The 17,860-nt window shown below is 51.8% G+C and overlaps 1 protein-coding gene across 1 annotated transcript; it reads right to left on the bottom strand.

Annotated features, from left to right (window-relative positions):
- Nucleotides 1-13,365: 13,365 nt before the first annotated feature.
- On the bottom strand, nucleotides 13,366-14,301 carry LOC139684082 (olfactory receptor 14A16-like). The gene has a single exon (XM_071579682.1). The coding sequence runs from the start codon at nucleotides 14,299-14,301 to the stop codon at nucleotides 13,366-13,368; it is 936 nt and encodes a 311-aa protein (XP_071435783.1).
- Nucleotides 14,302-17,860: the final 3,559 nt, after the last annotated feature.

Raw genomic sequence — 17,860 nt, 5'->3', positions numbered from 1 at the left:
AGCCTTCTCTTCTCCATGTTGAACAATTCCAGTTCTCTCAGCCTTTCCTCATGGCAGAGCTGCTCCATCCCTTTGATGATCTTGGTGTCTCCTCTGGACTCTCTCCAACAGCTCCATGTCCTTGCTGTGCTGGGACCCCAGAGCTGGAGGCAGCTCTGCAGGTGGGGCAACATCCACCCATGTGTGTTCCTGCAAGTGCAGTGTGGAACCTCATGGAGCCAAAGGGACATTGTGACACCACAGAACCTCATGGAACCAAAGGGACATTGTGACACCACAGAACCTCATGGAACCAAAGGGACACTGTGACACCACAGAACCTCATGGAACCAAAGGGCCATTGTGACACCACAGAAACTCATGGAACCAATGGGACATTGTGACACTTCAGATTCTCATCGAACCAAAGGAATTCTGGAACATTTCTGAACGTCAAGGAGTCAATGGGCCACTGTGACACTTGAGGCCTCACCAAACCAAATGGACACAGGGACACTGTGGAACCTCTTGGAGATACAGGGCCACCATGACACTGCAGGGCCTCAGGAAACACAGAGAACACTGAGAGTTTTCAGAATCTCATTGAACCAAGGGGCCTTTGTCTTTTGTGGGGCCTCCTGGAACCAGATCAACCCCAGGACATTTTGGAACCTCATGGCATCAAGGTGCCACTGTGGCTCTGCAGAGCCTTATGGACAGTGACGGGATGTTGTACCCTGATCAGGCCCAGAATCTGCTCAGAGAATGCAAACAGTGCAGGCTCTCTGTGCTGAGTTACTGCTGGCACCAAGGTGCTGGTTTGGTGTTGAATTCTGCTAAAACCAGCCTGGTTCACCAAACTGCAAATACACATCCTGCTTTTTGAAACAGGAGCTGACAGATAAGCTGCTCACTGGCCTGGAAATACAGGACCTGCAATCCCTCACTGTGTAACTTTAAATCCCAGCCCAACTCTCATATGGCACATCCTTCCACAGACTGCCTTGAAGTGTGTGGAGCTTCTCCCATGAAGAAGGAGGGTTCTTCATGGTCACTGCCCAGGGGTTAAGGGAAGAAGGGAAATGCCCCTTCTTTAATTGAGTGGTGAGAAATGTCATTTTCTGTTTAATGATTGTTTCTTTTTGCTGGCTTTGTTACAACTGCTTTAAAATAATTGCTTTGATACAGAGCACTGCAATGTTTTATGCTATAAAATACTCTACTGGTAGGGTTTTAGTTTTCCACAGTGTAGTAAATATTGAAGTAAATGATTAAGAATTTTCATCTGTTCACTTGTCTGTTGTTTTGTCTATTCGTTTCTCATAATAAATAGTTATTTTTATACAGGTGTATCTGATTTGCCATCATTAAAACCTGCAGGAGAATGTGATTTGATCCTACTTCTTTAATTCCTTAAATTTCAACTACAGAGTAAACCTGAGGCTAAGATTGGATCCTGTCACACTCAGGCTGCTTTCTCAGAAGGAGTGTGGAAAGCAAGGGGGCCTTTTCTGCACCTCTCAGCTCAATGAGACAGCTTCTCTAATAAACTCTGTCTGATACTTCTATTTCCCCCGTGACACCACGAGATTCCACAGTGTCCCAAGACTCCTTTCATTCCATGAGCTTCCACAATGTCCCAGAATTCCTTTGCTTCTATGACCTCCTGCAGTGTCCCAATGACCCTTGGATTCCATGAGGTTGCACACAGTGACAATGATCCCTTTGGATCAATAAGACTCTGCAGTGTCACACTGGGCCGTTCATCCCATGAGGTTCCACAGTGTCACACTGGTCCTTTATGCTCCACAAGGCCCTGTCCTGTGACAATGGCCCCTTAAATCCATGAGATTTCACAGTGACCCTGTGACTCCAAGAGGTTCTGCAGTGTCACAATGGTGGTTTCAGCAATAGTGGAGCTTTTATTTTAATAATACAAAATAGAAAGAGAAAGAAATAAGGTCACCAAGGGCATCCAAGAAGGTCCAGACTGGACAGATGGAGAAAGGAATTTCACTCCCAAAACAAGTCCACTGATACAAAACATCACCAAGGACTCTATATCAGTTTAAAGCTTTGTATTCCAAGGAAGAGCCAGGGAGGAGGGAGAGATGTCAGTGCAGGAAGGTGCCAGCCAGGTGGGGCAGTCAGGGGGATGACAACAGCCTGCAGGGAAAGGGGCAGGGCATGGACACCATAGGACAGCCTGGGCTGGAGAGGAGACAGGGATGTGCAGAAGCTGAAAGGCCCTGCCAGAGCCAACTTGTGCAGGCCTTTGGCCATGGCTGCTGTGTGTGCCCCTGATGGCATGAGGAGACAAGTGAGCCTTGCAGCCCTGGGGCCTCATTGCCTCCTTGTCCCTGTTCAGCAGCCTGGGAGGTGCCACCCCATCGTCCTGCCCTTGGCATTTCACATCCCCACATCCCAGTGCCCCAGGAAGAGCCCTGAGGAATGAGAGGGAGGGACAGGATCTCCCTTTCCAGGGACTGGGTGGCATGGCCGTGACATTTCCTTAATGTGGTCAAGGCTTAGACCTCTGGATTAGTGAAACACATCCAGGTTTATTCAGCATCAGAGCCAACTTTACTTTGCCTGTCCCCAGCTGTCAGCACTACCTCCAGTTTTCTGCTCTAACTGGAACCTGGGGACATTTTCTCCTTTGTGTCCCTCAGTGAGACCCATTCAAACTACAAGAAACTTTGGAGTTGCAACACGACTTTGAATTCCTGTGAGGTTTCCTCAAGTTCCACTCAGGGCCTGATGTTCAGGGAGTCAGGACCAAACTCCCCCCAGGGTTGTTGTTTTGATGCTGAGCTGGGCTGGGCTCCTGGCACACAGGGAGCTCCTGGCAAGCGGGCAGTGCTGCAGAGAGACAGCTCTGCCCAGGAGCAGCTCCTGTGCACAGCCCAGCAGGGCTCAGGGCACTGCCTGCAGACACCCAGGGCACAGGAGAGCAGTGAGAGAGAAGTTAAGCACAGTTTGGAAGAAGACAGAGGAGAGCTTGCTTATATCTCACTAGAGGAGAAATTATCACTCTGAAACAGCCAAACTTTAAGGAGGATAAACTTCAGTTCCTGGAGGGATCTCCTAAACTGGGACATCCCGCAGCTTTTAAATCCTTCCTGGAGGACTCTCCCAGTTCCTCCAGTGTAGAGGAGGTGGCCACACAGCAGAGCTGGGTTTGCCTCCTGCACCATCGGAGAGACAGAGCAAGGCAATCCCTGTCCCCATTGTGTGCTGCAGGTCTGTGAAGGTGGGTGTGCAGGCAGGGGTGCCCAGGGCTGTGGTGCAGAGCAGGGTCCTGCAGCCCAGGGTGCTGTGCTGGGGCAGGGACTCTGCTGCCTGCCAGGGGCAGCTCTCAGCCAGCCCGGGGAGCTGCTCACAGGTCTGGGGAGAAGCTGTGGGAGGAAGGAGCAGCTCTGAGCAGGGCAGGGTCCTGCTGCTGAGAGGGTGCTGTGTGGGTCAGGGCTGCTCACAGCTCCAGATTCACCTGGGAATGGCTCTGGATGACACTTCCTGAGAAGATGGTAAATCAGGGATTATTGTAACAAGGTGCTTTCCTGAGCGTGTTTTCAATTTACTCCTTGGAGCAGGGTGAGATTGTTGGGGGACGAGAGAAGCACAATAGGAGGTGTAATCACAGAATCACAGAATCTTCTGGATTGGAAAGGGCACACAAGGACCATCCACACAATGGTTGAACATGTACTGAGACTGCTGATCTGTAACTCTGAGTCAGTCTGTCTTCTGGGATCCTCCTGAAGTGCCTCAGCTATGGACAGCACCAGGATCACCTTTCCTGGGCCCATCAGGGTTGTTGTGACCTGCCCTTTCCCACCTGCAAAGAGAACATGCCCCAGGCAGTGCCCTGCAGACAGGCAGGTTTCTGTAGGGTTGGGGTGAGTGCACAGAGGGTGGGATGGGACTGGGAGTGCTGAGAGGGAAAAGGCACCTGCCAGGAGGAAAATGTCCAGGCAGCAGGGATATGATCAGGGAATGAAGGGGAGCTAAAAGGAGAACTGCTGTGGGAAGGAGGGCACTGTTGGTGTCTGTGAGGTGGCACAGCTGGGTCAGGGTAACACTGTCCTCAGTGCCTGCTGTCTCTGCCCTGCCCTCTCAGAGAAGGCACCACAATATTTTTCCTTCTTTCTCCACTACTCTGATACTGTTCTTGTCTTGTTCTCTCAGTGAGGCTCTGGGATTTGCAGCATCTGAGTCAGGCACTGCCCTTGTGATTCCTGTCATGCAGGTGTGTCCTTAGGAATGCAATGTTAAAGCTTTCCTCTAACCTGTGGGCTGTGGGCAGTGTGTGTGACAGGGGAATGAGCTGACTCTCCCTTAATGAGCCACCATCCCCAGGGCACTCAGGGATCTCCTTGTCATGTCCTTCCAAGCACTGAGCTGCAAATCCTGGATGCAAATCTCTCCTACAGCATATTTGTGCTACCAGAATTCCCCATGGAGAAGCACAGAGATGTTTTAACTGAGGAAACACTGTTGGGTTTGTCAAATGAACTGTGTCTTTGGCAGAATTGATTCTTCCCCAAAGACCTTAAGAAAGGCTGAGACATTCAGTGATCCCTCTGCTCTCAGCAGGGTCTGGTTTCTTCTCAGGGTAACATGGAGGAGAGGATTGTCCTCTGATCCCCAAAGGTGCAAACACAGGGCAATGGGGAAGAAGACTGTCCAGTTCTTTACCTTGCCCTGAGCTACAGGAATCCCTTTACCTCGCAGACCTGGCTGTGGCTCATTCTGTGTGCAGCAGAAATGCTGGGGATTTCTGACCTCAGAGAAGCAGGCATGGAAAGTGGCCAGGAAAAGTATTCCCTAAATCCCCTTCCTGCCATCCCTGTCCTTTAGAACTGAGAGTGTAGATGCTAATAAGTTTTCTGCATTAGGAATGATTCCATCTGACAAATCCAGAATATGCCACATGTCCCCAAAGGCACCGCAGTGGGGCAGGGATGGCTTCTCCAGAGCCCACACACACAGGCCTGGCTGCTCTTGGCACACTCAGACAGTCAAAAGGGAGCTCAAGTCAGGGACTGAGATGAGGGTTTTCCTCAGAGAAGGAACAAGGGTGGTTGAGACAAAGGGGGACAGTCTACAGGAAATGGCACCAGTTTAGCTCGAAGCAGCCTGTCCTGACTTGTCCCTGTCTTTTTCTACATCAACAGATGACCATTCCCTGAGGCAGCAAATGTCCAACAGCAGCTCCATCAGCCACTTCCTCCTCCTGCCATTGGCAGACACGCGGCAGCTGCAGCTCCTGCTCTTGTGGCTCTTCCTGGGCATCTCCCTGGCTGCCCTCCTGGGCAACGGCCTCATCATCAGCGCCGTAGCCTCTGACCACCACCTGCACACCCCCATGCACTTCTTCCTGCTCAACCTGTCCCTCATAGACCTGGGCTCCATCTGCACCACTGTCCCCAAGGCCATGCACAACTCCCTCTGGAACATCAGAACCATCTCCTATAAGGGATGTGTTGCTCAGGTCTTTCTGATTTTCCTCTTAGTTGGAGTAGAGTTTTCCCTCCTCACCATCATGTGCTACGACCACTACGTTGCCATCTGCAAACCCCTGCACTACGGGACCCTCCTGGGCAGCAGAGCTTGTGCCCACATGGCAGCAGCTGCCTGGACTAATGGGGTTTTTTATGGTTTCCTGCACACAGTCAATACATTTTCCCTGCCCTTATGCCATGGCAATGTCCTGGGGCAGTTCTTCTGTGAAGTGCCCCAGATCCTCAAGCTCTCCTGCTCACACTCCTACCTGAGAGAACTTGGGCTTCTTGTGGTTAGTGGGGGGGGTTTTGTGGGATGTTTCATTTTCATTGTTTTCTCCTATGTGCAGATCTTCAGGGCTGTGCTGAGGATCCCCTCTGAGCAGGGACGGCACAAAGCCTTTTCCACGTGCCTCCCTCACCTGGCTGTGGTCTCCTTGTTTCTCAGCACTGTCTTCTGTGCCTACCTAAAGCCCCTTTCTCTCTCCTCCCCAGCCCTGAACCTGATCCTGGCAGTTCTGTACTCGGTGCTGCCTCCAACACTCAACCCCTTCATCTACAGCCTGAGGAACCAAGAACTCAGGGATGCTGTGAAGAAAAAGATGACTGGTTGCTTTTCAGCAACCAGAGACTGCTTGCTTTCCTCTGTCAATGGTCTGTAGTTTATGTCATGAGAGATGAATATAACCTCATTTATCATTGTTTTTTCCCTTTCTGATATTATTGTCTTCAATGATATTTCATTATTAACTTCATTCTACTATTTAGCTCCCCCATTTTCTGTGACCCAGCCCAGGAACTGCCCTGGGCATCCCATCATAGGGGCTGTTCCCCACCCTGGATGCTCCTGACCTGGGCTGGGGCTGCACAGGGAGCTGTCAGACCAACTGTGGGGCAGTGGGGCACAAAGGGGCCACAGAGTCACTGCCAGGGGGTGGGAGCAAGGCCAGGCACAGACAAGGAATTCCTGGGCATGGCCTGAGCTGTGCAGGTGGAACTGTGGGAAAGGCAAAGCTCCCCTGGAGTTGGTGGCTGCAGGAAAAGTCAAGAGCCAAAAGAGCCTCAGTGGCTGTACTGGAGACCAAGGCTGAAGGAGGGAAATGCTGGGCTGCTGTGGGATGGGGAGGGGGATTTAATTCCAGCAGACACTGCTGTGGTGCTGAGGGACTCCATGGCTTCTCTGCCTGAGTCTTTACTGGAAAGGTCTCTCAGGCCTCTGTGCTCAGGGAAAGCTTGAGGGAGGAGGAGAGCCCATCTTGGCAGGAACCTCCTGCAATGCCAGAGGGACAAATGGCAGTGTGTGCCCCTGCAGGGGCCTCCCCTGGCCATGGCACAGGCTGGGAGCTGCCTGGCTGGGAGCAGCCCTGTAAGGCAGCTGTGGGTGGGCAGGAGCTGGGCAGGAGGCAGCCGTGTGCCCTGGCAGCAAGGGAGGCCAGGAGCACCCTGGGTTGTGTGACCAGCACAGCAAGGACGTGGATCATCCAGGTTGCTGAGGCTGAGGAAAGCTGCACAAAGAGCTGTGATGTTTAGAAATGTTACTGTGTTTATTTTTTCTCTGGGCAATGAAGGGACTGTGCCTCTAAGCATCACCAGTTCCCAACCTCCCAAAGAACACAAACCTGATGAGTTTTGGTTCCTACTTCAGTGGCACTTGGATCTCCCTCCATGCTCAGAGCACAGAGCTCCCTTTTCTCACCAAGTTCTTGGAAATGAAGAGACTGAGGACACAGGACAGGCTTTGGGGATCAGTTGCAGAGCATTGCCAGGGACTGGGGGTACTTGTGACCCCAGTGCAGGACCTGGCACTTGGTCTTGTTCAACCACATCCAGGTGGCCTGGGCCCATTGATCCAGCCTGTCCAGAGCCCTCTGCAGAGCCTTCCTGCCCTCCAGCAGGTCAGCAATCCCACCCAGCCTGGTGTGATCTGCAAACTGACTAAGGGTGCACTCAATGCCCTTGTCAAGGTCGTTTATAACAATAATTGAACTAAGCTGACCCCAACACTGAGCCCTGGGAACACCCCTCGATGTAACTTGATCCCCCCCCACTCCCTTGGCTTGATCATCCAGCCAGATTTTTACCCAGTAAAGAGATGCTGCAGAAAATGTTTGATTAAGTTCCTGGAACCCCAGAATATTTGGGATTAGAGCATCGCTGATGCCCAGGGCAATTCTTATCCCCTCTCAACAAACACACTCCTCCAGGTGCCACCCTTGTCTCTTGGGAAACACAAAGGGATTGGACGGGAGTGTTTCACTGACAACAAGGAGAATTTTGGATGGGTACCTTTACACACACAGATATTGATGTGTCCACTCATCTCTGCCTGTGAGTGTGTGTGAATTGAGTGTGGTGTGAATGTTGTTATTGTGACTCTGCAGTTGAGTCACTGTTAAAATTGCTAATCAATGCTATTGAAGCAGATGGTAACTGTCAAATTGGTCAATGGTTAAGGGCTGCTAATCTCTTTTGCCCTATTTTGTATCTGATTCCTTTTCACCCTGGCCCTCTTGCATTTGAAGTGTCTGTGTAAATCATCCCCATTCATTAAAAAATAAATATTTTTGTCAGGTCCATATTGAAATTTTCCTCCTTAACTAAACTCCAAATAATACAAGTCTTGAAGACTTGAAGCCAATTAAAGGAAGAGAAAGAAATTGATTTTTCTGTGCTTTAATGAGCCATACTGTGTATTGGGAGATGAGTTCATGGTCCTCAGGAACTGATAAAACAATGAAGAAGTCAGAAGACAAACTCCAAGTCTCCTGAAGCATCAATGGGCCCCACTGAGGGCAGGCACTGACAAAGCCTCCCCAGGGACTCGTTAGAGCAGATCCTTGGAGGCCCTGATTGCAGGGAGACAAAGGCTCTGTGCAGGCACCTGGAAAGCTGAGAAAACCCTGGGTTTCTTTGAGGAAGCACAAAGGCCAAGGCCTGAGTCTCAGGCCCTGGGCCAACAGGTCCTGTCCCTCACTGGTGGCTCAGGGCTGTTTGTGGGGCAGGAGGGGGTGAGGGTGTGAAATGACAAATGTCAAAATTTCTGCAACCCCTCCCAGTCTCCAAAGGGAGGGGTTAGGGAGAAACAAGGTGCAGACCCTCAAAGGAAAGTTCCTTATGGTGGCCTCAGTGGCAGAGGTACCTGTCAGAGTGCTGGGGACAAAGCCCTGGGTGCCTTTGTGCCTTCCAGCCCTGCCAGAGCCCTTGGCCATCTCTCCTGCAGCCTGTCCTGCCCTGTCCCTGCTGCTCCTCTGGCCTTGCAGGCTGCACACACCCATCCTGCTTTGCCTCCCAGCCCTCCCAGCAGCATTTCTGTGCTCTCACTGATGTCTGTGCACCCATCACTGGCTGTTCCTTGGAACACAAAGCCATGGCATTGTCCAGACTCTCTCTGAGTGACCTCTTGCACCACAAGGCTCCCCTTTGAGGGATATTTCTATTTCCTCACCTCCACTCTGAACATTCCAAATCTGACTATGTGGCTTTCTTTCTCATTCCACCACCAAGAACATCTCCATCCTGCCTGATCTCCTCTGGCCCAACTCCAGTTTTTCTTCATTCCTCCCCAAGGATGAGCCTCATAGACAGACAGACAGACCAGTCCAGAAGTGTTACCCCAGGGCTGAGTCCAGAGGGGTGACAACTTCCCTGTCTGGGTGGCCACACTGCCCCCAAGTCAGCCCCACATCCTGTTGTCCTTATTAACTTTCATCCCGAGCCCCTGTGCCTCAGGACATCCCTCACTGAGCCCAGGCCCTTCTCCTCAGGGTCACTCCAGAGCTGTTCATGTCCCTGCCCTCATCTCTGGGTCATTGTGCCCCCAGGGCAGGACTGGCCTCTTTCCCTTCCAAAACTCCATGAGGTTTGTATTGCCAGAGCCCAGAGCTCCTCAGGGCCCCTGAGAGGGACTCTCAGCTGGGGCAGCTCTCAGTGTGTGTGCACAGGGGGCTCAGCTGCCTCTGGGTGCCCAAGGCTGCTGCTGCCTGGCAGGGAGGTGACAGATGGCACCTGGCAGCCCCTTCCCAGCCACAGGCCCCCTGGAGATGCTGAGGCTCAGCTGACTCCTCACAGCATTGCCACCCATCTGCTCCTTGTGTCCCACAAGCTGATCAGGTGCAGGTCACCTCACATTTCTCTCCCAACAACTTGTGCCTGCTCTGGGCTCTCAAGGTCCCTGCCCAGCTCCCAAGGGCTGTGTGGGGGTCGTTAATTGTCAGGGGTTGGTGTTTAGAGGTTCGTGTCAGGATTAGGTAGAAGTTTAGGGAGGTTTGGTGTTGCGCTGACAGGGTTGGAGTCATGTTTAGGGGAGGAGCTTTTTGGTCCTGTTTAGGATTAAAGCTTGGGTTTCATACTACGAATGCAGGTTTGGGATTGGGGCATTAGAGTCTAAATAAGAGTCTGGAGTTCTGTGTTTAGGCTTTTCCTTCGAGGTCAGGTTGAGGTTGGCATTGAGCAGTGGATTCCTTTCACTGGGAGAGGCAGCACTTTTAGGTTGGGGCTTGAGGTTGGAAATTGGGTAAAGGTCTATCAGAGGTGTTTGCACAGTCAGTGTTTCAGCACTCTCAGCATGACCTGAACCTGTTTTGAAATCATCAAAATGTTTCCTCTCTTTTGTCCAAGCTCCCCTTTCCTTCCCCAACTGTCCCAGTTCCTCCCAATCTCCCCAGAACTTCCAACAGGATGGTCTCAGCTTTGTGATGACACTGCAGCCTCATGGAGTCAAGGGGCCATTGTCACACTTGCAGGGCCTTATGAAGCCAAAGGGACCCTGGGACACTGCAGGAGCTCATGGAATCAAGGGGCCATTGTGACATGCGGGGCCTCATGGACAAAAATAACCCTGAAATGTTTCAGAACCTCATGGAATCAAGGGGTCATTTTGACACTGCTGAGTGTCATGGAAATAAAGTGACCCTGGGACACTGAGGAGCCTTTTCAGATCAAGGGGCAGTTGTGACACCACAGGACCTGATGGAGCCAGAGGAACCTGGGGACACTCTTCAACCTCATAACTCAAGATGGCATAGGGACACTGTGGAGCCTCATGGAAACAAGGGGCCACTGTGACAGTGCAGGACATCATGGAACCAAAGGAACCCAGGAACACTGTGGAAAAGCATGGGACCAAGAGGCCATTGGACATTCAGGGCCTCAGGGAACCCAAGGGGCCCTGTGACATGGAGTAACCTCATGGAATCAAGGGGCCATTCTGACAGTGAGGAACTTTATGGACTCAAGGGGTCGCTGTGCCCCTGCACAGTCTCATGGAACAAAATGAACCCTGGGACACAGTGGAACCTCATGACATCAACGGTCCATTGTGACACTGCAGGGGCTCATTGAACCAAAGGAGTAGGGGGACAGTGAGATATCCCATGGAATCAAGGGGCCATTGTGACATGTGAGTCCTCGTGGAACCAAAGGAACCCTGAGGCATTTCAGAACCTCAGGAGCCAAGGGGCCAGTGTGATCCTAGAACTCCAAGGGATCAGCAGACCCGCTGCCTCCCCCCCACCACATGGACCGGAGTCGTGGCTGCTCCTTGGGCCCCTCTGGAGTCAGCGTTTGCTTTGGCAGCAGAGCTTGTCTTGGATGAGATACTTTCCAGATTTTGCTTTGCCCCCTCTCTCCCATGGTTTTATTTTTTTATCTGGTTCCCCCAGGGGAAAAGGGGAATGGGAAGCACATGTTGATAACCATCTATACATAAAAGGGATTTGAGGGCGGAGAGACAAAGTGATTTCTCTCTCTCTTGTTGCTCTGAATTCTTGATATTGTTGTCTTTGCTGCTGTATTTCTTCTCACTAAACTGCTACTTTTTTCACTTAATACCTCCTCTTATTTTGTCTCTCTGTACTGGTGGGGAATAAAAGGGGAGTGAATTAATTTTATAGGATTTTCCATCACAATATTTGTCTTTAAGCCCAGACAGGTTGCTCAAGGCCTCCCTGAAAGGTGGCATCAACCATAAAGGACTTGAAAATCATTTGGTCCCATTGTATAGAGAGATATTAAGATGTTCTACAGTGGTATTCAAGGGCTGATCACTGGGAGATCTCACCAGGATGTTTCTGCCAACTGGACTTTTTTCTGTTGATTTTATTTGACACTCTTTGTTCAGCCAAATTCCCACCCACCACAGGTTCCACTTCTTCACTCCAGCTCTCATCAATCTGGCCATAAGGACACCATAGAAGACCATGTCAAAGCTCTTGCTAAAGTCTTGGCACACAACACCCCCTTTTTTTCCATCCCACATGGGTTCTGCAATCCCTCCCTTGTCCTTCCAAAACCTGGAGATGGCTGCAGAGGACTTCCCATATCCCCTTCTCTGCTGAGTCTGACCAGTCTGAAACTCTCTCAGTCCTCCTCCCTGCCCTGTTTGCAAACTGGTTCCATGTCTGCTTTTCCCAAGTCCCCAGGAATCTCTATGATGGCTCTGGCCTTCCCAAGGTGTTTGAGAGAGGACTCACAATGACACTGCCCACTCTCCTCAATATCCCTGAAACCAAAGGCCTTTTCCATATCCCACAGTTCCAGTTTAGTGCCCACAACACAACACAGGCCTGTCCAGCTCCTTGGGGCCATTCATAAGGGAGGCAGCAGGGATTTCTTCCTACAGGAACACCACCCTCTGTGCACTCCATGGCTGCCCAGAGCACTTTCCCTGGTGCCTCCCTGCCCGGAATGTTTCTGGCCATCAGGCTGTAGGTGAGAGGGGTGAGCAGGTGCTGAGGATGATGTAGAACAAGGGCTGTGTCAGACTCTCTCAGGAGGGCTGTGCTGGGCAAGGCTGAGGGTGCTGCAGAAAACAGTGGCACTGTTGAGGTGAGAGGGGCAGGTGGAGAGACCTTGTGGCTGCCTGTGCTGGGCAGGAGCTGCCCCAGGATGGCAGCTCTGAAGCACACACAGGTTGCCAGTGTGATCAGGAAGGGGAAGGCTGGATCAGAAAATCAGGCTTGGAACACAAAGAGCAGCAGTGACATGGTGTCACTGCAGGAGAGTTCCAGCACTGGAGCAAGAATGCAGAAGTGGTGCAGTATGTCAGGGCCATAAAGGTGTCTGGGACAAGAAGGAAATGATGACTGTGGGTGACAGGACTCCCAAAGGCCAGGGTGCAGCTCTGCTGGAGACAGAAATTCCTTGTTTATGCCTGGCCTTGCTGTCACCTCCTGGCAGTGGCTCCATGGCCCCTTTGTGTCCCACTGCCCATCAGATGGTGCCACAGCCCCCTGTGCAGCCCCAGCCCAGGGCAAGGGCAACCAGGGTGGGGAATGGCCCCTCTGGTAGGATGCCCAGGGCAGTCCTTGGGCTTGGTGACAGAAATGGGTGTCTAAGTAGAAAAATGAATTTAATAATGACATTTCATTGAAAACAGTAACATCAGAAGAGGAACAAACAGTTATAAATGAGGACAGACTTGGTCTCTCATGGCATACACTATAAGCCATTGACAGAGCAAAGCAGGGAGGTTTTGGCAGCTGAAAAGCATCCAGTCATCCTTTAAAGTAAACAAACTTTCACAGAGAGAAAAGACTTCACAGCACGAATCTCTGAGATTCAAAGTGAAGACATTTTATTTCACACAGCACACGGTTTATATGGGGTTAGAGGTGCATCTTATTGGCTGAAAAGGTCTCACCCCAACACCCTAGAACTTCTAATTGGTTAAAAGCCCATCTATCACAAGTCCAGTGTTTGTATTATCTCATCCCGATGTTTTGAGGTCCATGTCCAGAGATCAGGAAGGCAGTTGAGACGTTCTCATGAAAACACTTGCAAGGAGTGACCGTCGCCTACCGGACAAACAGCAGGTGTGTGTCCTTGCAGGCTGAAGTATCAGCATGATTCTCATGGAGCTGAAGCAGTTTGGATTGCTCAGAAATTAACTTTTTGCAAGCAATTTCACAACAATCATTTTCCTCACAGCATCCTTGAGCTCCTGGTTCCTCAGGCTGTAGATGAGGGGGTTGAGTGTTGGAGGCACCATTGTGTACAGAACTGACACCACCAGGTCCAGGGATGGGGAAAAGATAGAAGGAGGCTTCAAATAGGCCAAGAAGACAGTGCTGAGAAACAGGGAGACCACAGCCAGGTGAGGGAGGCACGTGGAGAAGGTTTTGCGCTGTCCCTGCTCAGAGGGGATCCTCAGCACAGCCCTGAAGATCTGCACATAGGAGAAAACAATGAAAATGAAACATCCCGATAATAGAAAAGCACTAACCACAATGAGACCAAGTTCCCTGAGATTGGATTGTGAGCAGGAGAGCTTGAGGATCTGGGGCACTTCACAGAAGAACTGGCCCAATGCATTGCCATGGCATAGGGGCAGGGAAAATGTATTGGCTGTGTGCACCAGAGCATAGAGACAGGCACTGGCCCAGGCAGCTGCTGCCATGTGGGCACAAGCTCTGCTGCCCAGGAGGGTCCCGTAGTGCAGGGGTTTGCAGATGGCAACGTAGCGGTCGTAGCACATGATGGTGAGGAGAGAGAATTCTGTTTCAAAGAAGAAGAGAAGCAGAAAGATTTGAGCAGCACATCCCATGTAGGAGATGTCCCTGGTGTCCCAGAGGGAGTTGTGCATGGCTTTGGGGACAGTGGTGCAGATGCAGCCCAGGTCTGTGAGGGACAGGTTGAGCAGGAAGAAGTGCATGGGGGTGTGCAGGTGGTGGTCAGAGGCTACGGCGCTGATGATGAGGCCGTTGCCCAGGAGGGCAGCCAGGAAGATGCCCAGGAAGAGCCAGAAGTGCAGGAGCTGCAGCTGCCACGTGTCTGCCAATGGCAGGAGGAGGAAGTGGCTGATGGAACTGCTGTTGGACATTTGCTGCCTCTGGGTATGGGGACCTGTTGATGTAGAAAAAGACCGGGACAAGTCAGGACAGGCTGCTTTGACCTACACTGATGCCATTTCCCATAGACTGTCTCACTTTGCCTCATCTACCCTTGTTCCTTCTCTGGGAAAAGCCTTCATCCAGGTTTCTGATTTGAGCTCCTCTTGCACTGGCTGGGTGTGCCATGAGCAGACTGTTTTACCTACCCACATTCCATGCCTGGTTCTCTGAGGTCAGAAATTCCCAGCCTTTCTGCTGCACTCGGCCTGAGCCACTGAGAGCTGTGGGAGGAAAAGGGATTCCTGTGGCTCAGGGCAAGGTGAGTGGCTCGACAGGCTCACTCCAAATGGCCCTGTGTTTGCACCTTTGGGGATCAGAGGACAATCACCCTTCCATGTACCCTGAGAAGAAACCAGACCCTGCTGAGAGCAGAGGGATCACTAAATGTCTCAGTCCTTCTGAAGGTCTCTGATGAAGACTGACTTCTGTCAAAGACAACACAGAGTTCATTTGACAAACCCAACAGCATTTCCTCAGTTGTAACATCTCTGTGCTTCTCCATGGGGCATTCAGGTAACACCAGTGTGCTATAGGAGAGATTTGCATGCAGGAGGGCAGCTCAGTGCTTGGAAGGACAGGACAAAGAGATCCCTGAGTGCCCTGGGGATGGTGGCTCATTAAGGGAGAGTCAGCTCATTCCCCTGTCACACACACTGATTTGCCTACAGCCAAGAGTGTAGAGGAAAGGTTGAACATTCCATTCCAAGGACACAACTGGAAGGCAGGAATAACAAGGGCAGTGCCTGACTCAGGTTATGGTTCTCTGTCTGAGACACCAGGGCAGAGACAGCAGGCACTGAGGACAGTGTTACCCTGACCCAGCTGTGCCACCTCACAGACACCAACAGTGCCCTCCTTCCCACAGCAGTTCTCCTTTTAGCTCCCCTTCATTCCCTGATCATATCCCTGCTGCCTGGACATTTTCCTCCTGGCAGGTGCCTTTTCCCTCTCAGCACTCCCAGTCCCATCCCACCCTCTGTGCACTCACCCCAACCCTACAGAAACCTGCCTGTCTGCAGGGCACTGCCTGGGGCATGTTCTCTTTGCAGGTGGGAAAGGGCAGGTCACAACAACCCTGATGGGCCCAGAAAAGGTGATCCTGGTGCTGTCCATTGCTGAGGCACTTCAGGAGGATCCCAGAAGACAGACTGACTCAGAGTTACAGATCAGCAGTCTCAGTACATGTTCAACCATTGTGTGGATGGTCCTTGTGTGCCCCTTCCAAGTCAGAAGATTCTGTGATTCTGTGATTAAACCTCCTATTGTGCTTCTCTCATCCCCCAACAATCTCACCCTGCTCCAAGGAGAAAATTGAAAACACACTCAGGAAAGCACCTTGTTACAATAATCTCTGATTTACCATCTTCTCAGGAAGTGTCATCCAGAGCCATTCCCAGGTGGATCTGGAGCTGTGAGCAGCCCTGACCCACACAGCACCCTCTCAGCAGCAGGACCCTGCCCTGCTCAGGGCTGCTCCTTCCTCCCACAGCTTCTCCCCAGACCTGTGAGCAGCTCCCCGGGCTGGCTGGGAGCTGACCCTGGCAGGCAGCAGAGTCCCTGCCCCAGCACAGCACCTTGGGCTGCAGGACCCTGCTCTGCACCACAGCCCTGGGCACCCCTGGCTGCACACCCACCTTCACAGACCTGCAGCACACAATGGGGACAGGGATTGCCTTGCTCTGTCCCTCGGATCGTGCAGGAGGCAAACCCAGCTCTGCTGTGTGGCCACCTCCTCTGCACTGGAGGAACTGGGAGAGTCCTCCAGAAAGGTTCTAAAAGCTGCAGGATGTGCCAGTTTAGGAGTTCCCTCCAGGAACTGAAGTTTATCCTCCTTAAAGTTTGACTGTTTCAGAGTGATAATTTCTCCTCTAGTGAGATATAAGCAAGCTCTCCTCTGTCTTCTTCCAAACTGTGCTTAACTTCCCTCTCACTTCTCTGCTGTGCCCTGGGTGTCTGCAGGCAGTGCCCTGAGCCCTGCTGGGCTGTGCACAGGAGCTGCTCCTGGGCAGAGCTGTCTCTCTGCAGCACTGCCCGCTTGCCAGGAGCTCCCTGTGTGCCAGGAGCCCGGCCCAGCTCAGCATCAAAACAACAACCCTGGGGGGAGTTTGGTCCTGACTCCCTGAACATCAGGCCCTGAGTGGAAGTTGAGGAAACCTCACAGGAATTCAAAGTCGTGTTGCAGCTCCAAAGTTTCTTGTAGTTTGAATGGGTCTCACTGAGGGACACAAAGGAGAAAATGTCCCCAGGTTCCAGTTAGAGCAGAAAACTGGAGGTAGTGCTGACAGCTGGGGACAGGCAAAGTAAAGTTGGCTCTGATGCTGAATAAACCTGGATGTGTTTCACTAATCCAGAGGTCTAAGCCTTGACCACGTTAAGGAAATGTCACAGCCATGCCACCCAGTCCCTGGAAAGGGAGATCCTGTCCCTCCCTCTCATTCCTCAGGGCTCTTCCTGGGGCACTGGGATGTGGGGAAGTGCAATGCCAAGGGCAGGACGATGGGGTGGCACCTCCCAGGCTGCTGAGCAGGGACAAGGAGGCAATGAGGCCCCAGGGCTGCAAGGCTCACTTGTCTCCTCATGCCATCAGTGGCACACACAGCAGCCATGGCCAAAGGCCTGCACAAGTTGGCTCTGGCAGGGCCTTTCAGTTTCTGCACATCCCTGTCTCCTCTCCAGCCCAGGCTGTCCTACAGTGTCCATGCCCTGCCCCTTTCCCTGCAGGCTGTTGTCATCCCCCTGACTGCCCCACCTGGCTGGCACCTTCCTGCACTGACATCTCTCCCTCCTCCCTGGCTCTTCCTTGGAATACAAAGCCTTGGGCTGGTCCAGACTTTTTCTAGGGGCGTGTTGCCCCACAGCACTGCTCTCAGAGGGGAATTCCTTTCTCCTCATATCCACCCTGAATCTCCCCAGCTGCCCTTGGTGGCATTATTTCTTTCTCATGCTGTTTCTCACTACAAAGGAAAGTTTCACCATCTATGGTGGAGAGCACTTCAAGCACTCTCAGGCATCTCCTGTGCTCTACTCAGTCTCCACACCACTGAGCCCTGGGCTTTCAGTCCTTATCTATTGCTCATGTGCTTGAGGCCTCCAAGTGCATTCGTGGGCCATCTCTGGTCCCTCTCCACGTGTTTAGCCATGACAATGCAGAGCTGCTTGTCCAAGAAAGATGGAGTGACACTTTTTGCCAAGGGTTGTATTGGCAGAAGAAGGCACAGTACCTGAAACTGACTGAGGGGAGATTTACATTGGATGTCAGGAAGAAATATTTTATATGAAGGTGGCAGGAACCTGGAATAGGTTGCCCACTATGTGCAAAAACCCGCCCCTGGAGGTGTCCAAGGTTGGGAGCTTTGGGCAACCTGAACTCGTGGAAGGTGTCCCTGGATAATGAAAGGGAAAGTTGGTCGAGAGGCTCTTTCAGGTCTCTTCCAACCCAACCCATTTTATCAGTCTTTCATTTCTATATCTCCAATACCCTCGCCACAG

The sequence above is a fragment of the Pithys albifrons genome, chromosome 31, assembly GCF_047495875.1.
Source record: "Pithys albifrons albifrons isolate INPA30051 chromosome 31, PitAlb_v1, whole genome shotgun sequence".
NCBI lineage: Eukaryota > Metazoa > Chordata > Aves > Passeriformes > Thamnophilidae > Pithys > Pithys albifrons.
This window is presented reverse-complemented; position numbering and strand designations above follow the sequence as displayed.